The sequence below is a fragment of the Pelophylax lessonae genome (assembly GCF_965119305.1).
Source record: "Pelophylax lessonae genome assembly, chromosome: 5".
NCBI classification, from domain to species: Eukaryota; Metazoa; Chordata; class Amphibia; order Anura; family Ranidae; genus Pelophylax; species Pelophylax lessonae.
In genome coordinates this window covers 438,031,646-438,054,667 of record NC_138772.1, presented here as the reverse complement: position 1 = coordinate 438,054,667, position 23,022 = coordinate 438,031,646, and the positions used below count along the sequence as shown (strand labels likewise).

Sequence of the window (23,022 nt, the reverse complement as noted above, 5' to 3'; positions counted from 1 at the left end):
CAGTCAAGCATGGTGGTGGGAGTGTCATGTTCTGGGGCTGCAGGAGTGCTGCCAGCTCTGGGGAGCTACAGTTTATTGAGGGAACCATTAATGCCTACATGTACTGTGACATACTAAAGCAGAGAATAATCCCCTTCCTTCAGAGCAGGGCAGTATTCCAACATAACAACCCCGAATACACCTCCAAGAAGACCGCTGCCTTGCTAAAGAAGCTCAGGGTAAAGGTGATGGACTGGCCAAGCACAAGCATGTCTCCAGACCTAAACCCAATTGAGCATCTGTTGGGCATCCTCAAATGGAAGGTGGAGGAGCGCAAGGTCTCTAACATCTACCAGCTCTGTGATGTCATCATGGAGGAGTGGAAGAGGACTCCAGTGGCAACCTGTGAACTCCATGCCCAGGAGGATTAAGGCACTGTTGGAGAATAATGGTGGCCACACAAAATATTGACACTTTGTTGCCAGCGTTTTAGACATTAACCACTTTAGACCCGGAGGATTTGGCTGCTTAATGACCAGGCCCTATTTTGCGATTCGGCACTGCATTTTTTAATGGACAACTGTGCGGTCGTGCGACGCTGTTCCCAAATAAAATTGATGTCCGTTTTTTCCCACAAATAGAGCTTTCTTTTGGTGGCATTTGATCACCTGTGCGATTTCTATTTTTTGCGCTATAAACAAAAAAAGAGTGACAATTTTGAAAAAAAAAAAACAATATTTTTCACATTCTGCTATATGACATTCTCAAAAACAAAATTTAAAAATCAAAATTTTTTAACATTTTAGACCAATTTGTTTTCTGCTACATATTTTTGGTAACAAAAATTGCAATAAGCATATTTTTATTGGTTTGCGCAAAAGTTATTGCGTCTACTAACTACAGGAAAGATTTATGTTGCTTTTATTGTTTTTTATTACTAGTAATGGCAGCGATCTGTGATTTTTTGCGGGACTGCAACACTGCGGCGGACAGATCGGACCCCTAACTGACATTTTTGACACTTTTGGGGGGACCAGTGACATTACTACAGTAATAAGTGCTATAAATATGCACTGTTACTGTAATAATGCCATTGGCAGGGGAGGGGTTAATACTATTAGTGATCAAGGGGTTAAATGTAAGCCTAGGGGAGTGATTCTAACTGTAGAGGGGCGTGGCTTGTGAGATCATCACAGAGACATGTGATCCTATATAGCAGGATCACATAGCCTCTGTGATCACTTCAGGGAGAAGGACAGACGGCTGTGTTTACATCAGCCGTCTGTCCTTCTCTGTCAGCGGGGGGTGATCGCAAGTGGCCGGCGGCCATCGGAGCCGCCTGTCTCACACACTGGCTCGACAGCTGACAAGCGGGGGCTGGAGCACACCACCGGCAGCTCGCCCCCTAGAGTCTCCTCAGCGAGCGATGTAGTACTACGCCGGTTTGCCCAGGAGCAGCCGCCTGCCGCATTACATCTGCAGTGGGCGGTCGTCAAGTGGTTAATGGCTGTCTGTTGAGTTATTTTGAGGGTGCAGCAAATTTACACTGTTAGAGCCCATTCACACTAGCGCGACTTGTGAGGCGACTTGTGTTGCCCCAAGTCGCCCCAAGTCGCTTGACATAACAAAAGCAATGTTAATCAATCAGTGCCGTCTTAATTGGCACTACGAAAAGGGTCCTGAACTACTTTGAGGCGACTTGTGATCCGACTTGTCCCATATACTTCAATGGGAGTCGCCTCCTTATCTTAATTGAAGCGACTTGTGATCCGACTTTCCATAAAAATGGTCCTGAACAAGAAAAAAAGAGCATTTTTCTTATAATTTTTAGTAGCACAGGCATAGGGCTCCTCTCCACCTGGGCGTTTTTGTTGCAGGCATTTATCGGGCATTTTTGGAGGCAGGCATGACTTTTTTTGGATATAGTGTCTGGGGGGTCTAAAAAGTGTACCTGTGAAGTTTCAGCTCTGTAGCATGTCCAGAACCCCAAAAAAATATCAGTTTTCTTATAATTATTAATACAGCAGTGTGGCGGCTTCTCTACACCTTGCATTTTTTCTTGCAGGCATTTATTGGGCATTTTTGGAGGCAGGCATGACTTTTTTTTTTTTGATTTAGTGTCTGGGGGGCCTAAAAAGTGTACCTGTGAAGTTTCAGCTCTGTAGCATGTCCAGAACCAGAAAAAAATGAGCATTTTTCTTATAATTTTTATTAGAACAGGAATACGGGTTCTCTGCACCTGGCCTGTTTTTCTTGCAGGCGGGCATTTTTGGAGGCAGGCATGACTTTTTTTTTGGATTTAGTGTCTGGGGGGTCCAAAAAGTGTCCTTGTGAAGTTTCAGCTCTGTAGCATGTCCAGAACCAGAAAAAAATGAGCATTTTTCTTATAATTTTTATTAGAACAGGAATACGGCTTCTCTGCACCTGGCCGTTTTTCTTGCAGGCATTTATCGGCCATTTTTGGAGGCAGGCATGACTTTTTTGGATTTCGTGTTTGGGGGGTCCAAAAAGTGTCCCTGTGAAGTTTCAGCTCTGTAGCATGTCCAGAACCAGAAAAAAAGAGCATTTTTCTTATAATTTTTATTAGAACAGGAATATGGCTTCTCTCCACCTGGCCGTTTTTCTTGCAGGCATTTATCGGGCATTTTTGGAGGCAGGCATGACTTTTTTTGGATTTAGTGTCTGGGGGGTCCAAAAAGTGTCCCTGTGAAGTTTCAGCTCTGTAGCATCTCCAGAACCAGAAAAAAAAAAGCATTTTTCTTATAATTATTAATACAGCAGTGTGGCGGCTTCTCTACACCTTGCATTTTTTATTGCTGGCATTTATCGGGCATTTTCTTGGCGTCTCTGGAGGCAGGCATGACTTTTTTGGATTTAGTGTCTGGGGTGTCAAAAAAGTGTACCTGTGAAGTTTCAGCTCTGTAGCATGTCCAGAACCCACACTGAACCCACACTGCTGTATTAATAATTATAAGAAGCCATATTCCTGTTCTAATAAAAATTATAAGAAAATGCTCATTTTTTTTCTGGTTCTGGACATGCTACAGAGCTGAAACTTCACAGGTAGACTTTTTAGACCCCCCAGACACTAAATCCAAAAAAACGTCATGCCTGCCTCCTAAAATGCCCGATAAATGCCTGCAAGAAAAACGCCCAGGTGTAGAGAAGCCGCCACACTGCTGTATTAATAATTATAAGAAAAATGATATTTTTTGGGGGGTTCTGGACACGCTACAGAGCTGAAACTTCACAGGCACACTTTTTAGACCCCCCAGACACTAATCCAAAAAAAGTCATGCCTGCCTCCAAAAATACCAGATAAATGCCTGCAAGAAAAACGCCCAGGTGGAGAGAAGCCATATTCATGTGCTCATAAAAATTATAAGAAAAATGCTCTTTTTTTTCTGGTTCTGGACATGCTACAGAGATGAAACTTCACAGGTACACTTTTTAGACCCCCCAGACACGAAAGACATGCCTGCCTCCAAAGACGCCCAAAAAATGCCCGATAAATGCCAGCAAAAAAAAGGAAAGGGAAATTAGGTCACAACACATCATATACTGATTGGCCAAATACAAAGTTCTACAAAGTCGTCTCGCGTAAAATAATTCACAAGTCGCGCTGAAGTCGCGCTGAAGTCACGCTGAAGTCGCGCTTAAAGTCGCGCTAGAAGTCGCCCCTTGTGAGGCGACTTTAGTGGTCGCGGCAGTGTGAACCGGCTCTTATACAAGCTGTACACTCACTACTTTACATTGTAGCAAAGTGTAATTTCTTCAGTGTTGTCACATGAAAAGATATAATAAAATATTTACAAAAATGTGAGGGGTGTACTCACTTTTGTGAGATACTGTATATACATATATATATATATATATATATATATATATATATATATATATAATGCCAGGAGTTGGGCTACAAGAAATAGCAGTTTTATAGCTCAATTTGTTTGATGTCAAAGTTATTGGGACACTTGCCTTTACAAGCACATGAACTTTATTGGTATCCTAGTTTTAGTCCGTAGGGTTTACTTTTGAGTTGGCCCACCCTTTGCAACTATAACAGCTTAAACTCTTCTGGGATGTCGATCATCTATGTATTTATGGACCTTGCATGGTGCACTGGTCCAAATCATTTGGTGGAGGGGGGATTATGGTGTGGGGTTGTTTTTCAGGGGTTAAGCTTGGCCCCTTAGTTCCAGTGAAGGGAACTCTTAAGGGGTCAGCATACCAAGACATTTTATACAATTTCATGCTCCCAATTTTGTGGGAACAGTTTGTGGATAGCCCCTTCCTGTTTCAATATGACTGCGCACCAGTGCACAAAGCAAGGTCCATAAAGACATGGATGTGCGATTTTGGGGTGGAGGAACTTGACTGGCCTGCACAGAGTCCTGTGCCTCAACACGATAAAACACCTTTGGGATGAATTAGAGCAGAGACTGCGAGCCAGGCCTTCTGGTCCTCTTCAGTGCCTTAGCCCACAAATGGAAGAATGGTCAAACATTCCCATAGACACACTCCTAAACCTTGTGAACAGCCCCCCCTGAAGAGTTGAAGCTGTTATCATATAAGCAACACAGCTTATCCCTGCCTGGAGAACATCCCTCTGATATGTTTCACCCCTACCTGCTTAGTCATAGACATGCCCACAAGGGTAAAACATAGGGAAGACCTTAAGGATGAAACATGTTAGAAATATGTTAGAGAGGATCGGAAGGGATGAACTGTGTTGCTTGAATGGCTGAATAAAATCTACTGAGCTGAGTGATGTCATTGTGTGGTTTCTACTTTCCAATCAGTGCATTTATATGGAGTGGGTTTATTAGACGACATCCAGACGGTTTTGCAGTAGAGGAGGCTTGGAGTGGGGACTCTCATATAACATATGGTGCAGCGCTGCTAAATATTCAATATTGTGAACAACTCCTATTAAATCACAAAAGACAATAATAATAATAAGTGAACAAACATATAAATGTGTAAAGTAAAAGTCCTCTATAAATATATATTCCACCGCTGTGCACCGCTGTGCTCAAATCTTCTTAAACAAATGAATTGGTGCCAATCTATTTAGTAACATTATTAAAAATGGATTTTCAAAAAACAATCCCAAGGATAATTATTTCACTCTAAATCCACATAATTACCGGTATATGAAGAGTAAAAAAAACCTTGCATTTCTCTCTCTCCCTGTTTGTACTGTATCATGGCAAGACTAAGCCTGCGCAAAATGTAGCATAATGATGATCAGGTATATGCTCAAGAGAGAATATGTCTTAACACATTTCGCAAGATAGCTGTTGAATTGGCAAGTGGGATAGGTATGGCTGGACACATTACCAGAGAAAATGCATAGCCCAGTGCATTATCAACCCATAAAGAAGAAAAGGACATTCAGGGGCTCTGGACAATATAATCATATGTGCCCTTGCTCAGCACTGGAGTGGAACAACATTTCTGCTGTATTATGATGTCTAATAACCGCATAAACCCTTTTGTTTGGACATCGTGTGCATGACCTTTCCTCATGGGACTGAACAGACTCCTGTTCTTTTACATAGACTTTGGTGTTTGGTAATACTAGGAGACTATAATATTGTCAAAGCTTTTTGCCCCACCAAAACCTTGAGGTTTCTTCTTAAACATAGGGCTTTCTTTATTGCAGTGTGAAGTGTGATGAAATAGGGCAATGAGATTCAGAGTCGTATTTTCTATGATTTAAAAGAAGTTGACGTGAAGTGAAAAAAAAAAAAAAAAAACAGAACATAGATTTCTATGACTGCAAACAGTAACTGCTCTTCTGTCATATTTTCTCCTGTACATAAGAAAAAACCTTTAAGAAAGAGAAAAAGGAGGAATATAAACCTAGAAACTGTGAAGGAGGTTGGAAACTAAAGTAGAACCGAAATAACAAGTAAAAAAACAAAAACAAAATGGACATTGCAGATAGAATTTTTATTTCAGTTAAAACAACTGCATAGACAAAAAGCAGTTGCACTAAATATAACCACTTTTGGAAAATAGATTATATTTAAAAACGTTATAATTTGTATTAAGCAGATTTATAAACATGAATCGAAAATGCAGCCTCATAATATCTACCGAGGATTTAGTATGCAACCGGGCAACCAATGCTAGAAGTCTGGCCAATAAGATGGGAGAACTGGAGCTGTTAATGTATGAGACACTTGGTTTGACAGCTTTTATGATCGTCTTTCAACCATTCAGGGGTATTCCGTTTATCGCAGTTATAGGGAAGTTAAAAAAGGGGGAGGGGTATGCCTGTATAGCAAGAACAATGTGCAAGTGAATATGAGGGACAATATCACAAATGGAGCTAGGGAGGAGGTGGAATCCTTATGGGTAGAGCTTCAAAGGGAAGGTACTATGAGGAAAGTAATATTGGGCTTATGCTATAGCCCCCCCAACCAGATGGAGGAGTGGGAGGCAGACCTCCTATCACAGCTTGGAATGGCTTGGGATGGGAAATGTCATTGTAATGGGGGATTTTATTTATACAGATATAGACTGGGCAGAAGGAACCACACATTTGTGTAAGGCTCGCCATTTACTAAATGTTTTGCAGGACAATTTTATGGCTCAGATGGTGAATGCAACAACGAGAAACAATACGTTACTAGACCTACTGATTACTAACAATACAGACCTGATCATGGATGTAGAAACAAGGGGCAACTTAGGAAACAGTGACCATAGGTGAATTTGTTTCAGTATAAACCATAGAAATAGGAAACACAAGGGTACAAGTAACACAAGAGTACAATACAAGGACACTGAATTTCAAAAGAGCCAACTTCCCTAAACTGTGCTCTTTGCTAGATGATATTAAATGGGATAAAATCCTAGGAACAAAGAACACTGAGGAAAAATGGGAGTGCTTTAACCACTTGCCGACCGCCGCAAGTAGATATACTGCGGCGGTCAGCCCCTCACAGGCAAAGTGACGTATATATACGTCACTAGCCTGTGAGGCTCTGGGGAGCGAGCGCGCGCCGCCGGCGGTGCGCTCCCGCTCCCGCGCGGTCACGGACCCCCCCGCGCGTATGACCAGCGGACCCGATGTCCGCTGGTCACTCGGCGATCGTCGGGGAGAGGGAGAAAGGCAGCCGGCTAGTGTAAACAAGCCACCTGTCATTCTCCCCTGTGTAGAAACAATGATCATAGGGTTCTACTATGTAGGACCGTTGATCATTGTTCCTACAGCTCAAGCCACAGCCAATCACAGTTAGAATCACGCCCCTAGGGACACACACAGCCCCTACCTCTCAAATAAAGTTAACCCCTTCACTGCCAGTGTAATTTTACAGTAACAGTGCATATGTATAGCACTGATTACTGTAGAAATGTCACTGGTAACCCCAAAAGTGTCAAAAATGTCAGTCAAGGGTCCGATCTGTCCGCCGCAATGTCGCAGTACCGCAAAAAAATCGCAGATCGCCGCCATTACGCGTTAAAAAAACAACAAAAATGACAAAAATCTTTCCCTTTGTTAGTAAACGCGATAACTTTTGCGCAAACCAATCAAAATACGCTTTTTGCGATTTTTTTTACCAAACATATGTAGCATAAAACAAATTGGCCCAAAATGTTAAAAAATTTTGATTTTTACATTTTTTTTGGGGGAATTTCATATAAAAAAATGTGAAAAATATTGTTATTTTTGCAAAATTGACGCTATTTTTTTGTTTATAGCGCATGATCAAAAAATCGCACAGGTGATCAAATACCACCAAAAGAAAGCTCTGTTTGTGGGAAAAAAGGACATCAAATTCGTTTAGGTACATCGTCGCACGACCGCGCAATTGTCTGTTAAAGTCACGCAGTGCCCGAATCGCAAAATACCCCCTGGTCAGTTAAGAACATACTAAAAAAAAGGTATTGGCCAGTGCATTCCAATGGGGAATACGTTTAAAAAAAGCTAAAACAAGCCCTGGGTGGCTAAACTCTGATGTAAAAATGCATTTAAAATGAAAAGGCCTTCAAAAAATTGGCAGTATTCCAACATTACAAAAAATCTAATATTAAATGTAAGCGTGCAATCAAGGCGGCTAAGATAGAACATGAAAGGCACATAGTGGAAGAGAGTTAAAAAAAAAATCCCCAGGAAAATCTTTAAGTATATAAATAGTAAAAAAGTGAGGCCAGAACATATTGGTCCCATAAAGGACGATTAAGGGAATCTGGCTATAAAGAACAGTGAGATGGCAAAGGTTCTAAATAACTTCTTCTCCTCAGTCTTCACAAAAGAAAGGGGGAGATTCAGTAACCTAGACTGTAATGTTAATGTTAATAACACATCAGAGGAAGATCCCTCATGGTTAACAGAAGACAGACTCAGAACTGGACTTGAAAAAAATTTACATAAATAAGTCCCTGAGACCAGATGGCTTACACCCAAGGGTCCTTAACCTCCCTGGCGGTAATCCCGAGTGTGGCCCGGGGTTCATTTTCAGTACCAAAAGCGGTAACATCCAGCCACACTCAGGATTACCCTTTAGTGATACTTACCTTGTCCCTACGATCCCCCGATGTCCTCTGGCCTATGCCGGTGTTCTATCAGAATACCGCTACCTATCAGATTCTGCAACCAGAAGTGATGGCCGAGAAAACTTAATGCGCATGTGCCATGCTTTTCAACATGGGCACTATGTGTTCCAATAGCTTTTCTAATGTAACAGAACACGAAGCAGTGGCAGATATTTTCTTACAACCAAGCATCTCTTGAATTTCAGACCTAATTTTGCAGTATACTCACCTTTTTTACTGAAATAGACTATTTCACTATATAATCAGTTTGTCGCTGAGCAGTGCAGGGAGTACCAAGATGGACGTCGCCACCTTCTACCCGCAGGTTACTTGCTATATTTACTATATTACAATAATAATAATAGAAATGTAATACTGTTATTTAGTCTATAAGGTCTGTTTACTGGTAAAATAAATCTAAAATTCAAGACTTGCATGGGTGTAAGATGTTCCGCAGCTGCTTTGTTTTCTGTCACATTAGGAAAGCTATTAGAACGCATAGCGGCCATGTTGGAATGCAGTTTTTCTTTCCGAACGTCACTTTTGGTTTCAGAATCTGATAGGTAGCGGTATTCTGATAGAACGCCGGCATCCATCTTCTGGGTTCCCTTCCCTGCGAGCGCCTCGACACAGGGGTGGTGGAACCGGGCTGAAAATTAAAAAAAGTACACAAAACATGACATGATACATTGTAATCTGTTAGGATTACATTACTGTATCAAACCATTTCACCTCAGTGTTGTCCCTATCGCTTTGTCCAGTGCCCTGCCTGCCCTTTTACTGTTTTGTTCCTTTTATTAATAATTTTTTATTAATAATTTGTTCATTTATTTTATTAATGAATTAAATCATTTATTAATAATTTTGTATTCACTTTTACTGTTTTATTCCTAAGAATTACAGGCCTACAATATAAAAAAAACAGATTTCCATGCAAAACAATGTACCGCTTTGACATTAAAAAATGCTGACATAATCAGACTGCCAGGGAGGGTAAGGAACTGAGCTAGGTGTTAGCCACACCATTGTTAATAATTTTTATGGATAGTCTACTGACGGGAATGGTACCAGTTGATTGGAGAAAAGCCAACGTGGTACCGATATTTAAAAAAGGGCCAAGATATATCCCTGGGAACTACAGGCTGGTTAGCCTAACATCAATAGTCTGCAAACTATTGGAGGGGATGATAAGGAACTATATACAAGACTTTAATAATAAGAACAATATTGTTAGTAGTAATAAGCATGGATTCATGAAAAATTGCAATTGCCAGACCAATCTATTAACCTTCTATGAAGAATCGAGCTGCCATCTAGATAAAGGAAGGCCTGTCGATGTGGTGTATCTGGAATTTGCAAAGGCATTTGATACTGTTCCCCAAACAATTTACTATACAAATTAAGGTACGTAGGTATTGACCATAGGGTGCGTACCTGGATTGAAATCTGGCTTCAGGGGTGAGTCCAAAGGGTGGTAATAAATGGGGAGTACTCGGAACTGTCTGGAACTGTGTGGAAAGTGGGGTCGGTCCCCCAAGGATCTGTCCGGGGAACAATCCTGTTTAATTTATTCATAAACAATCTAGAGTATGGGATTAAAAGCTCAATCTCTATATTTGCGGATGATACTAAATTAAGCAGGACAATAACTTCTACACAGGATGTGGAAACCTTACAAAAAGACCTGACCAAAAAAATGGGGGTGGGCATCTACATGGCAAATGGGGTTTAATGTTGGAAAATGTAAGATAATGCATTTGGGTGCCATAAATATGAATGCAAGTTACTCACTAGGGGGAGAGCCTTTGGGGGAATCTAAGATGGAAAAGGACCTGGGGGTCCTAGTAGATGACAAGCTCAGCAATGGCATGCAATGCCAAGATGCTGCAAGCAAAGCCAACAGAATACTGGCATGTATAAAAAAGGGGATTCACTCCAGGGATATAACACTAATTCTCCCACTCTACAAGACTCTGATCCGGCCGCATCTCAAGTATGCCGTCCAGTTCTGGGCACTGGTCCTCAGGAAGGATGTGCTGGAACTGGAGAGAGTTCAGAGAAGGGCAACAAAATGAGGGAATGGAGGACATCAGCTATGAGGAAAGACTACAAGCATTGAACTTATTCTCTCTGGAGAGGAGACGCTTGAGAGGGGATATGATATCAATGTAAAAATACCGTACTGGCCACCCTAGCATAGGGAACAAACTTTTCAACAAAATGGAATAGAAAAGGACACGTGGCCATTCACTAAAATTAGAAGAGAAGCGGTTTAATCTTAAACTGCATAAAGGGTTCTTTACCTTCAGAGTGGTAAGGAAGAGGAATTCTCTTCCACAAGCAGTGGTATCAGCTTGGGGCATCGAATGGTTTAAAAAAGCTATTAAATGGGCACCTTAATGACCCCAACATACAGCAGTATATGATGTACTACTGACAGCAAACACATACACACACTCATCATAGGCTGAACTGGATAGACTGGTGTCTTTTTTCAACCTCACTAACTATGTAACTATGATATTTGAAAGTCACAGGTCCTTTTCAAGCCTGAATCTCATACTGAGAAATACAAATTTGTGAAAAGAATGCGTACCCATTCTTTTCAAGGCCAAATCTTTATATTTTAACATGAATTCTACAAACACAAAATGAATTTGTTTTAAAAAAAAAAAAAGTAGTATTTGGCTTCCTAAAGATATTTTGGAACAGATGGTCCCTTTAACACAGACAGACTCTAAGAGCATGTGTATTATTTTTGGATAAATTGGTTTTATGAAAAAGTACACTCATTCTTATTTAACTGTATGTAATGATGATATAGCTTAAAAACCTACCAATATGCATATTTAATAAATTATGGTTGTTGACCATGATGAACTTTAATAATCAATAGTAAGCTGTATAGATGATGCAACTAGATGTTGAATTAAATGGAAACAATGATCAAAGTCTACTGTTTGTTAATGACATAGGGAAATAAATGCGCTTGTTAAATTCTGTGTGGGTAAGTCAATGTGTTCTAAAGAGAACCAAGGGATTTATGGGTGCTTCCCAAATACTTGGTAGATTTGTTCTCTGTGCAGCAGGTAAGACAGCATTTAGCATTCAGAAAACTGTTAAAGCACAAGTTATTATGTGTACTTGGCATGTTCCCAATGGTTAGTTATAGTGGGCCAAATGTTGCCAAGCTTTTGTGAGTCAGAAATGCTTTCTAAAGGACAGACTGCATTGTAGATATGAGAATGGTAATTGTCAATTTCATTGTGTGCACATATGCTGTGTGTCAATGTGCATTTATAAAAGTTGGATCAAAAGTAAAGCAATTCAAGTAAAAACCTCTGGGCATTTCTGAGAAAGCCTCCATATTTTTATTGTAACTTAACTTATGAAGGAGTTATTAAACACTCCTTCATCAAATGTTCAAAACATTTAGTGAATAAATTATAACATTTTATTTATTTATTTTTTTAAATAACAAACATGTCATACTTACCGGCTCTGTGTAATTGTTTTGCACAGGACAGCCCTGATCCTCCTCTTCTCAGGTCCCCCACCGGCACTCCAGGCTCCTCCCCCTTGCTGAGTGCCTCCATAGCAAGTCGCTTGCTATGGAGGCACTTATGCGTACTCAGTCCTGAGCCAACTATGTGTGTCCATAGAAACACAGACCATGGCTCAGCCCTGCTCCCAAGCTGTTGTTTCTAAGCCAATGAGGAGGGAGAGAGTCGAGAAAGCCTCTTCTCTTGGGCACAATGCTGGATTGAGATTGGCCCCAGTTAAGTATAAGGGTGGGCTGGGGGGAAACTGAATGCAGAAGGTTTTGTTTTACCTTGAAGCATAGAATGCATTAAGGTAAAAAAAAAACTTTTGCCTTTTAGAGCCATGTTAAATATATCTTTGAATATAATGCGAAAAGAACAGAGCCTATATCAGGTTTGTTTTTGCGTTCTGTCTCCCCTCTGGGAAGGGATTTTGTCCTGATAACCATTGTCACTGGAATAAAAGTTGATAAGAAATCAAAATTGGGGAAGCCAAAAGGATAGGGGGGCAGAGGCATGACACCTGGGCTGCAATGTATGAGATCTGTATTACTCCATAGAGCTTCAATGAATTTCATAGAAGCCATAATTTACAAAGGCTGCCATGATGACAGTAAAAGACCTGGAAAAGTTGTATGTTGTTTAGAGAAAAGGGTCATTAATTTTGGGATGTATATGCACTATACACCAACAGTTTTGGATGTGCAATTGGCTTTTGGGGGCAAAAGGAATAATTCTACATGGCTCAGCCCGCTGTTCTAAAATGAGGAATTCTCTTTTTTTGGGATATATGATGGAATGAAATGCGAATATCTCCTGTTCTAAGAAAGTACTACAGTGCAATGCACTGCCTTTTTGGGAAGTCTTTTTGATTCCTTTAGTCATTTCTCACCATGATATTATAGATATTTTAATGAAAGCTGGCAAGAAAATACTTTACACCCAAGGTAAAGATATACTAATACCACAGAAGCTAGCAAAATCACTTTAACTATGGTGTCAGGATGCCAGGCCCTAGTAACCAGATGACATTATTTTCAGAGTTGTACACTGAGAAGGTTTTGCGAAGACTGATAAAGGTAATGGCAAACATGATAATGATGTCTGTCTTTTGGCAAAGAATTTATTTTTAATAATTTCAAAGTGGTAACAGATTTAATTTTAAGGTAGCTTGGCCATAGGACCATTTTTTAACATTTGGTATTTGAGGCTCATGCGTATAGGCACCACTATAGGATGGGCACCTGATGTTACTCTGAAACCAGCTATCATTATGACTCCCAGGTCTGCTTTTGTTGTAAAAATTCTCAGTGGTTCCTGTATAAAAGAAGCTTGCAAACAGTGTTTCTAGGCTTTGTTTAAAAGTGTACAAAAGTGCTAAACAGCACTTTCTGAATAAACAAAGGCTGCAAACAGCAGGAGCCACTGTCGGTGCTACTCAATGGAAGCTGAAGTACCAGCTTTTATGAATGCAGGAGCTGGGCAGAAAGGGCAGGCATTGTTGGGTACTCCTTATCAGTGCCAGTGACAGTTCCTTAGTTCTATTAATTCCTGCTGCACCGGAAATGTATAGGGGGCATCAGAGGAGGAAGATTTCTGCTAAACGAGGAAACAGCAGCACAAGAGACACATCTCACTGAAGGCAAGTAATGCCCCTTCTGCTATTTTTTTTCCCCTTTCCAAGTAAACTTAAGCTTTAAATCTGCCTGCAGATCCAGTTCATAACCAATTACTACATTTAAACAGCCAATTGTTTTTATCACTGTGTAATGGTGATTGAGAAAAACATTTTTAAGCAGTACTACAGGGGTGTGGCCTGTTTATGGCCAGGTCTTAAAAAGATCCTGTTATGAGACCATTTATTTCAGCAAAAAATGTTTCCAAAAGATTATGCACATTTACCATATTTTATGAATGTTGATTACCTATAAAAACATCCCCTGTGTAGACATTTAAAAGCCCTGGGACTGCTGCTGGGTAACGCAATCTTGAATGTCATGTCTCAGCCCCAGAAAACTCAGAGCTGTTACTCAACTGACACTCTATGGCATATCCTTTTTCTCCTCTCCCAGCATCTACATAAAAGATTATAGAGAGCCAGGGCTTTTTTTTTTGAGGGAATGTGGGGGAACACAGTTCCAGGACCTCCAGCAAAGAATGTATGTAATAGCAAGGAGTACTGGAGGGTCTATTGACGCTTGCTGCTTGGGGATTTATTTTTTCGTAGAAGTTTATTGTTGCTGGGTAGATCTATTGTTGCTAGTGGGGGGGTCTTATGTTGATGGAGGGGTCAATTGTTGCTGCAAGGAATCTACTGTTGAGGGAGTGGTCTATTGTTGCTGGCTCCTGGAGTGTCTATTGATGCTGGCTGCCAGGAGATCTGTTATTGCTCGGGTGGTATTTTGTTGCAGGGAGGTACATTGTTGCTGGGGGTAAATCTATTGTTGTGTGGGGATCTAATATTGAAGGGGTGGGGTCTACATTGCTGGGGGGGGTCTACTGTTGCTGGAGTGGGGTCTATTGCTGCTCACTGCAGGGATCTATTTTACTGTCTTTCTTGTTATTAACAAATTCCATGCTAATCACTTAGTAGCACAAAATGATACTTGGTTCTGTATTCTCTAAAAAAGGCGGTACTGGGAGGTGGGTAGGAGTTGGAACCAAGGGGAGGTGCTCAGAGATGAGTAGGGAGCAGAAACGAAGCGTGAAGTGGGAAATTCCTGCACTTAGTCTCTAAGAAAAAAGTCCTGTAGAGAGGTAAGGGGAAGTGGAGGTGCTGGGCCAGTAAGACCGTAATTAGACACTCCCAAAACGAGAAAGGTCCAAGATGTGCACAGAGAGGGCTGCGCTAAGGATAATGACCTTCCTGGAGTAGTCACATTTTCTAGCAAAGGCACAATGCAAATTAATAAACCCTTATTGACAAACACTATGGAAAGGAAAAAAAAACACTGTAAATAAAATTCTATATTTTTCTATGCTTTTATCTGCAGTCTTATAATGGTAATGAGGTCTATTTAAAGTGACAGACTTATTGTAACTATATGCTCTTGAGATGTAAATCAAGCCCTGATTGATGGTGATTTTTACTGTTCAAGGACATGATCCAGCACCATATATTCTTGGCTGGTCAGTTTCAAGGTAAATAGCAGTTTTTACTGTTGGAATATTTTTTAGTTATTCAGGATTATTTCTGAGGCAAAAAGCTGGTAGCAGAGGTGTTGCTGCATTTCCACCTTCTGCCTGTATTGATATACACAAGTACATGAGCTATTGGAGCATCATTGACTAAAAAAAAAAATCAGTTTGAAGATCATTCACAGGCCAGTTGGGGGTTACAGGATGTTTTTTTTTTTTTTTTTTTTAGCCCTCCCGTAGTGTGTACGCAGTACACACACCTAGTTCCCAGATTATATGATACCCTTATACAGCGAAAACCCTCTATCATATATCATATTCAGGAACAATGAATGAGAGATAGCCTTGATATGACAGAAGAGGATTGAGAGGAGTTCTCTAATTCCTATTTTTGCACTGTTATATCCACAAGAGATAAACTTATATTGCATTGCTCCCATAGAGCACATTTTTCACTTGCTGGGTTGTTTAAAATGGGCAAAAGAGATACACCTGACCTATCTGTTATAAATGTCAATTATGGATACTAATGGTATTACACTGCACCAAAATCAGACCCTTTTGGTCTATGTTTTTTACTCTGAGAATTGTACCACAGCATGGTTTTCCTGATGAGCTTGGGCTCAGGTTTTCAGTCTAAATCGGGTTCACACTGAACCCAAAAGTTAGCTGTTGTGCTGGGAGATTCTCTGCCCCACAGCTGACAAACATCTAACATTGGGATGCTCATGATATCATTCAACTAAAAGGGGCACATGTCCCTCTTCAGTCAAGCAGCTAAATACACAGATAATGTTTATAGGAAAGGGTTTACTTGCCAAAGGGTTGAAATTCTGTGCATGCAGTTTTGTGATACAGATAGCCTTCCTGGGACCTCACCTCCATCATCAAACTCCACTGAAGCAGCAAAAAAGCTTGGTCAGGAAAAATGATTAAAATACACCTCTATTCTGATAACTGGACAGCGAAGGATCAGCAATATACTAATCAGGCCACCCTCTACTCAGTCCTGTTTGTCATATTTCAGCATATGCACAAGCACAGCCCATTGTACAAATTTGTCAATGCAGAAGCTGACAGAACTCCCACTGCTACATGAGAGTGATGTCATCTCAGCCTGGCCAATGACAGTGTCCAGTAATCGAGACCCAGATGCCGGCTGCCTGAAGATCTCAGCGGTCAGCAGGTAGTTCTGGGATGCCGCATCGCTGGACTGGAGGTCTGAAGGTGAGTATAGTTCCACTTTAAGTACATTTTTAGGGTAAAAATACACTTAAAATATAATGAATACATAGCTTCAGTAATTTGAATGTTATTTTTGCCTGAAGTTCAGCTGTCAATTATTTGACTTATTTGTTTCTTCTAAAAAGAAGCCTGTTCTAAGGCCTAATATAGATTTTGAGAGATCTTTATCTACATTGGTCTCATTGACCGTGAAGTTAAATAGTTTTTTCACTATCCCCAAACTAGTAGATAGCCAGAGCTCAAGGTATGACTGCTCTTATCAGAGCTATCTCAGACAACTGATTATTCCCTTTATTCAAAGTTTGAGGTATGGAACTGGTTCTATATGTTTGGACTCTGAAAAAAATGTCAAAGATAGTAATAAATGGCGGTAAATCTGTTTTGAAATTACAAACTAACACATCGTGTGGCTTAGTAAAGAAAACGGTGTGATTATCCTAGTGTCTCTGATGTGTCGGCTATCATGTAGCTTAAATAAGCAGCATCTTGAATGAAAATGCAATATTTTGCCATGCAATTATTCCATTTATTTAGTGCTGATGAAGACAATAATGTCAGAAAGCTGATGATAGTGATCTGTTTTCTCTCACACAGGCAGATATTTAACATTTATCATGGATCCAACCCAATTCCAGTATGTCATTCGAAACGGAAAGAAACTTGACTTTCATGAATTCTCCAACGAAATGGCATCCAGGACGTTTGACTACCCACGCCTGTCAGAATCAAAGTTCCCACAGCTCCAGGATGCATTGGGCAAAATCTATAAAATCATGCAGGGTAAGTCTTTGGACAAACTCACTGACAGCATGATGATAAATCTCCAACGTGTATTCAAATGGAAATTCTCACAAGCAACAGATTGGAGAACAGAAAATATGTATCAGTTCTGCTGCTCTATCATGTTTGAAGCCAGTTTTATGACATTCTATGGAAGAGATTCTGTTGCAGATGGTCGTAACGTTATTAGTGAAATGAGAGAAAAATTTACAAAGTTTGATGCCAAGTTCCCCTATCTTGTCGTCAATGTACCAATTGCGTTGCTAGGAGATACCAAGTCTATTCGGGAAGAACTCATCCAGTTTTTTATGCCTCATAAGATGAACGCCAGGCGTGACCTGGCCGAGGTGATAGAAGCCCGGAAAGACATCCTGGAAAATTACGATGTGCTACGAGACTATGACAAAGCAGGTACGCTTTAAAACAGTTCTTATTTCCTAAATTCTGGCAAATAATTTACAGTAGACCTTTGAAATAAAAAATCTAAATTGCGACCTTGAAAATGTTATATGTTTCTTTTAATTGGCTAAGGATAAAATGTTTTACTCTCAAACAACCATCTATAATTTTTTTTTTTTTTTTTGCTGAGGTGGTAAAACAAGATACTTAATAGAGGTAATGAGAAAAAGATTATAACCGAGTTGCCTAAAACCCCCCCACCCCCACCTTACCTCATTCTCTCCCCCTTCCTGCAGACATTATATTTTAAACTATTCTCATTAAGCAGAAAATTAGACTTCAGAAGCCTATTGGTCCTCATTAGCATTCACTGATCCTTGGCTGGGTCTGTGTCCTAACATCTTTTAATTAGCACACTGCAAATCTAATCAGTGTAATAAATGCTATTAATCTTCCTTTTCCCTTATTTTCTCGCAGCCCATCATTTTGCCTTCCTTTGGGCCTCTGTGGGGAACACAATTCCGGCTACATTCTGGGCCATGTACTACCTGGTGAGGCACCCAGAAGCCCTTGCATCAGTGCGTGACGAACTTGACCATTTGCTGCAGTCAACAGGTCAGAAGAGGGGGCCAAACTGTGACATCCGTATCACCAGAGAACAGTTGGACAGCCTGGTTTTGCTGGGTAATTTATTTTCCTTTTTTTTATCTACACTAAACCGAGTAGCAGCAAACTCTGCCTATGACACATTTCTGTTTACAGAGAAGGTAAAGGACACAGCTGCTTAATTGATGCGATAATATCAATTTACATCATTTATAAATTACGTAGTTTGTATCCGCAGCTACTTTACTTGCATGTAAACATTACAGATAATGGTACAAGGCGAAATGGCTCAATATGAATTCAACAATATTTAACAGTGGTTAAAAACGAAAATATGATTATTGACTGGCTTGATTCTAAGCATCTGCTTAGGAATAATACAGGCACTGAAGATATTAATGGTTATTTTCAGAGGTTATTTGCGAGGTATTAGCAATAAAGATGACACATAAAAAGCAGCAGTGACAGAACTGATGAGAGCGAAGCCAAAGCAGCCGGTCAGGTATCAGTTTCCATTTGCCTGACTAAACTTAACTGCCCACATGGGCAGATATGATCAGTGTTGTAGAGCAGTGTGTAGAGTCTCTTTTACATTATAAAGGTACCTTGACATTCCTGAGAAATCAGCAGTGGAAAATTGATGAGGCAGGTAATGCATTGAATTAAAAAAAAAATGTTGTTTGCTCAAAGTCCAAAAAAATTTCTATTTTTACAGAAATGGACAAGAGAAAAGAAAAAAAAGCAAAATAAATAGAGATGAAAGATAATATTATGTAAACAAATATTTCTGGAAATATTCTTTATTGCAGGTACATATACTTGAAAAATTACAAACAAAAAGAAAGCTTAGGTGCAGCCAGAACTGTATTAAAGTCAGCAAGAGAAGGAAAGAGTTTCCTAGAACTTTGAAGACTATTGTAGAAAATAGAATCCTCCCAATACCACATGGCGACTACTTCTAAAAATGAGTGGGGGAAATGCTACAGGATAAAAAAATATCTGGTTACCTGAGCTCAGTCCCAGACCACACCCAAATAGCCCTTTGATTACTAACAGCAACATACTAAAATTAATTAAAAAAAAAAAGGGAATTCCGTTGTGGAGGCACAATTCTAAAAACTAACCTTAACATCACCTAAATCATTTATTAGTTAAGAGGAATGGTATGCATTTTAAACTCCTCCCTTTTACAATCTGTTTATTAATGGGTCCCAACATGATGGCCCTTGTCAAGGATTGGTCGTGGCTTGGGTGTCACATCAGATATTCTGTTCTGTGCAATGTATGGGCTTTTCACCCTCTTGCAGTCACTTCATGATTAGATCTTATGCAAAAAGAATTAGATGTGGGTTTAACAGCAATTAAGGGTCCGCTGATACTTATCCCTTTGGATGTTTTCTTCACCTTAATACTGGCAGGCAATTTATTGGTTTGTATTCTCCCCTGTGGCTCACTGATATACCCACAGAGTATGCTGTTGGTGTGTGATCTAATTTGCTGATTTGTCAAAATGATAGTTTTATAACACAGTGATTTTGTATGCAGTTTTTGTAAAGTCTCCTGAAGAAGCCATAGTCTGGCGAAACATGTTGAGCTGAAGCTATTGCATCCTTACTGTAGCCGCATGGATATTCAGTGATGGTTTTATATGAATATTCTATTAATTAAAAATGTTTATAATAAAATTTGGATATTTTTATACTAATTTGTGTCAGCACCTTTAAAATCCTGTCTTTTCCCTCTTTACATGTTTTGAACATGCTAAGGATATGTTAATAAACATTCTGCCTTTTGAGAGCTAGAAGTAGACACTTTACATGGTTGCTGGCGTCTCTATTGACAATCAGGAACCAATCAGAGTAGTTCTCAGTCATGTGATTACTAAGTCAACTCTGACATACTGACAGTAATCGCATAAAGAATAGTGGCTTTATTGACAAAAATAAACAAGTAAGGTTCCACTTCAGTCCACCTTCAGGCTGCAGTATTTTTTTTATCTTTTGGTGGCATCTATTTATCAGTGCAACTGTCAGATACAGTTGCATTATTATAGTTAATAATTCATTTAAAAAATTAAATAAAGTAAAAAAAGATGTATTTAGATTTTTGAACATTTGTTAGCCTTTAATAAAAACACAGTGGCTTTATTGTAGAGCATTGGTTTATTTGTCAATAAGACAGTGTACTAAATAAAAGCTTCATATGTCCTTAAATATATAATTATTTAGGTATGCATATTAGTTATAGAGTTATTGTAACATTAGCTGACAATACTTAATTTTTTTTTGACAGCTAATCAATAATGACCTCGGATCAAAAAAAGGTTAAACCTAGGTTTTCACTTTCTCCCAAAAAAGACCAAAATACCTAAACTCATGAGGTATTAATTTGTCTTTTGGCAATAAAAAATGAAGGCTCGCCACTCACACCAAGGCTCTCGTGTCTGGTAAATCCTATACTAGCACTTTGCAAAACACAAAAAACTGATGTACATCAGAAGCCACATGATTAAGAAACAGTCGCCCGCGAAACCCTAGAGACTTGCATATGCAAATGGAGACTTTCTGACACTGTACTGTGTCGGGACGCTGCCACTAATCATTACAAATGGCTATGTTGAGGGTGAATTTGATATGAAACTGTAACATTAATACATTTTAACTACTGCTTTATTCAGTTAGTGAAATGATGCAAATCTTCTAATTTAATTGGTTGCTGAGATTTAGCAAACTACATTTCTCCTTGCAATATGTTATTAGGGTGCAAAATATTAGGTGTTAAAATGTATATTTTCATCTAATTGAGTGATTCTAAAGACATGGACAACAAAAGACAAAAGAGATGGAACAGAAAACAATGGCTATGTGTAAAATTAAAGTAGAAAACCCCTTTAACAAGTACACATTTAACAAAAAAAAAATTGGTATACTATTTCTTTAAGAACACAAAACAAAAAAGGTGTGGGGTCCCTTAAAGATAATAAAATACCCTTATCCAGACATGCATCCTGGGTGGCCAGGAAAGGGGGCAGTGGCACCTTCCTTCTGAGCCATACCAGCTCACATGCCTTCATCTTTGACAAAGATCCCCCCTTTTTGCAAGGCACCTTGTCCTGATGTTGAGAAGACAAGAGACTCATTTGCACATCCTGTCCCCCAAAAGGGATGTGGAAGTTTGTGGAGGGATGGATGTGTCAGAATCTGAAAGCCCCCCTAAAAATAATGAATTAGTATACGTACATGGTACCCCTTGTTACTTATTCACAAAAAATGTAGAAAGTAAATAAAAAAAGTGAAAAAGTCCAAAGATGGAAAAAAAAAATTCATAGATGTAGATCCTCATTACTCATGATGACTCACTGCCCAATCATGCTGTCCCACCATCCACAATTGTTTTCATGCCATTATGACAACCAATTCGATTAGCGAAAGGCTAATGTGGACCTTATATTTAAAAGGGGATTCATGTCTTTGCTAAGTAAGTACAGACTGCTTAGTTTAACTTCTGTAGAGCTGAGAGCTTTATAAAAGACTACGCAGAATAGTTTTTGCTACAATTTCTCAAGCAATAGAATGGATTCATGAAAGACTAAAGTAGTCAAACCAATCTTATTTCTTTTTATGAGGACGTAAGCAAAAACTTAGACAAAGGAGTGGCTATAGATTTAGTATATTAAGGTGGGCCAAAGATAATGAAATTGACTTTCCTTCCACCATGGATCGAATGAAAAAAAATTTCTCGATTCCCCCATCAGCACTTTCCTTCCACCCATGGAATCCCTCCCGCAGCACTATTGTGTTCCACCAAAGGGAAACCTTTCGACAAAAGAACACAATGATTAGTGTTGCCGGCTATAGCTGATGGCACTAATCGTTTGGGAAAAACCCTACGGGCTTGTTGTGTACAAGTTGATCAATAGATCGACTTGTGTACAACCAGGCTGCCCATACGTGAATCGAAATCTGGCTGGTTCAGCATGTATATTCTAGCCAGCTGAAGATTTTGAAAAAGCGTTTGACACAGTTCCCCACACATGGATAATGTGTAAGTTAAAGTCTATGGGCTGTGGGAGTTTGTAAATGGATAGAAAACTGGCTGCATGACTGTAGTCAGACAGTGATGATTAATGATTCATTCTCTTAATGGTCTAAGGTTATTAGTGGTACATACCAAAGTTCAGTGTTGGGACCCTTACTTTTTAGCCAATTGATAAATGATATAAAGTTTGGGATTAAGTACCATTTCTGTGTTTGTAGTTTGTATCACTGGCCGTCGGCCAGTGATCTGTAATTTTATGCTCACTCGAGATTTGTAATTTTGTAGTTGGTTAGTCCCCTTTCACACATACGGTCCGTTCAGTTCATCAGTTCAGTCACGTCAAAATGTATCAGTTTTTCATCCATTTTTCATCAGTTTTTCATCCGTTTTTAGTTTGTTTTCATCCTTTTTTTCATCCATTTTTCATCCGTTTTTCATCCATTTTCATCCTTTTTTAATAAATTTTTCATCCGTTTTTTTTTACATCCACTACTAATGCAAAAAAACGGATGAAAAACGGACTGTTTGTCCGTTTACATCCGTTTTTCGTGCGATCCGTTTTTTTGATGGATGAAAAATAGGGCATTTATCCATTCCAAAAAACGGACATTGACGGAAGCGGATGAAAACAGTTGTTAACGGATGATCATCCGTTGTCATCCGTTTTTACATAGAGATACATTGATGTCCGTTTTTCATCTGTCAACGGATGGATGAAAAACGGACAAACAGACCATATGTGTGA

At 39.5% G+C, this 23,022-nt stretch overlaps 1 protein-coding gene across 1 annotated transcript in view; it reads left to right on the top strand.

Annotated features, from left to right (window-relative positions):
- The window catches only part of CYP7B1 (cytochrome P450 family 7 subfamily B member 1), a 350,457-nt gene that overhangs the window by 251,261 nt on the left and 76,174 nt on the right, over positions 1 to 23,022 (top strand). The window contains exons 3-4 of the mRNA XM_082259746.1: positions 17,049 to 17,645; positions 18,111 to 18,317. Coding sequence (XP_082115872.1) covers positions 17,049 to 17,645; positions 18,111 to 18,317 — 804 coding nt within the window. The remainder of the gene's footprint in view (positions 1 to 17,048; positions 17,646 to 18,110; positions 18,318 to 23,022) is intronic.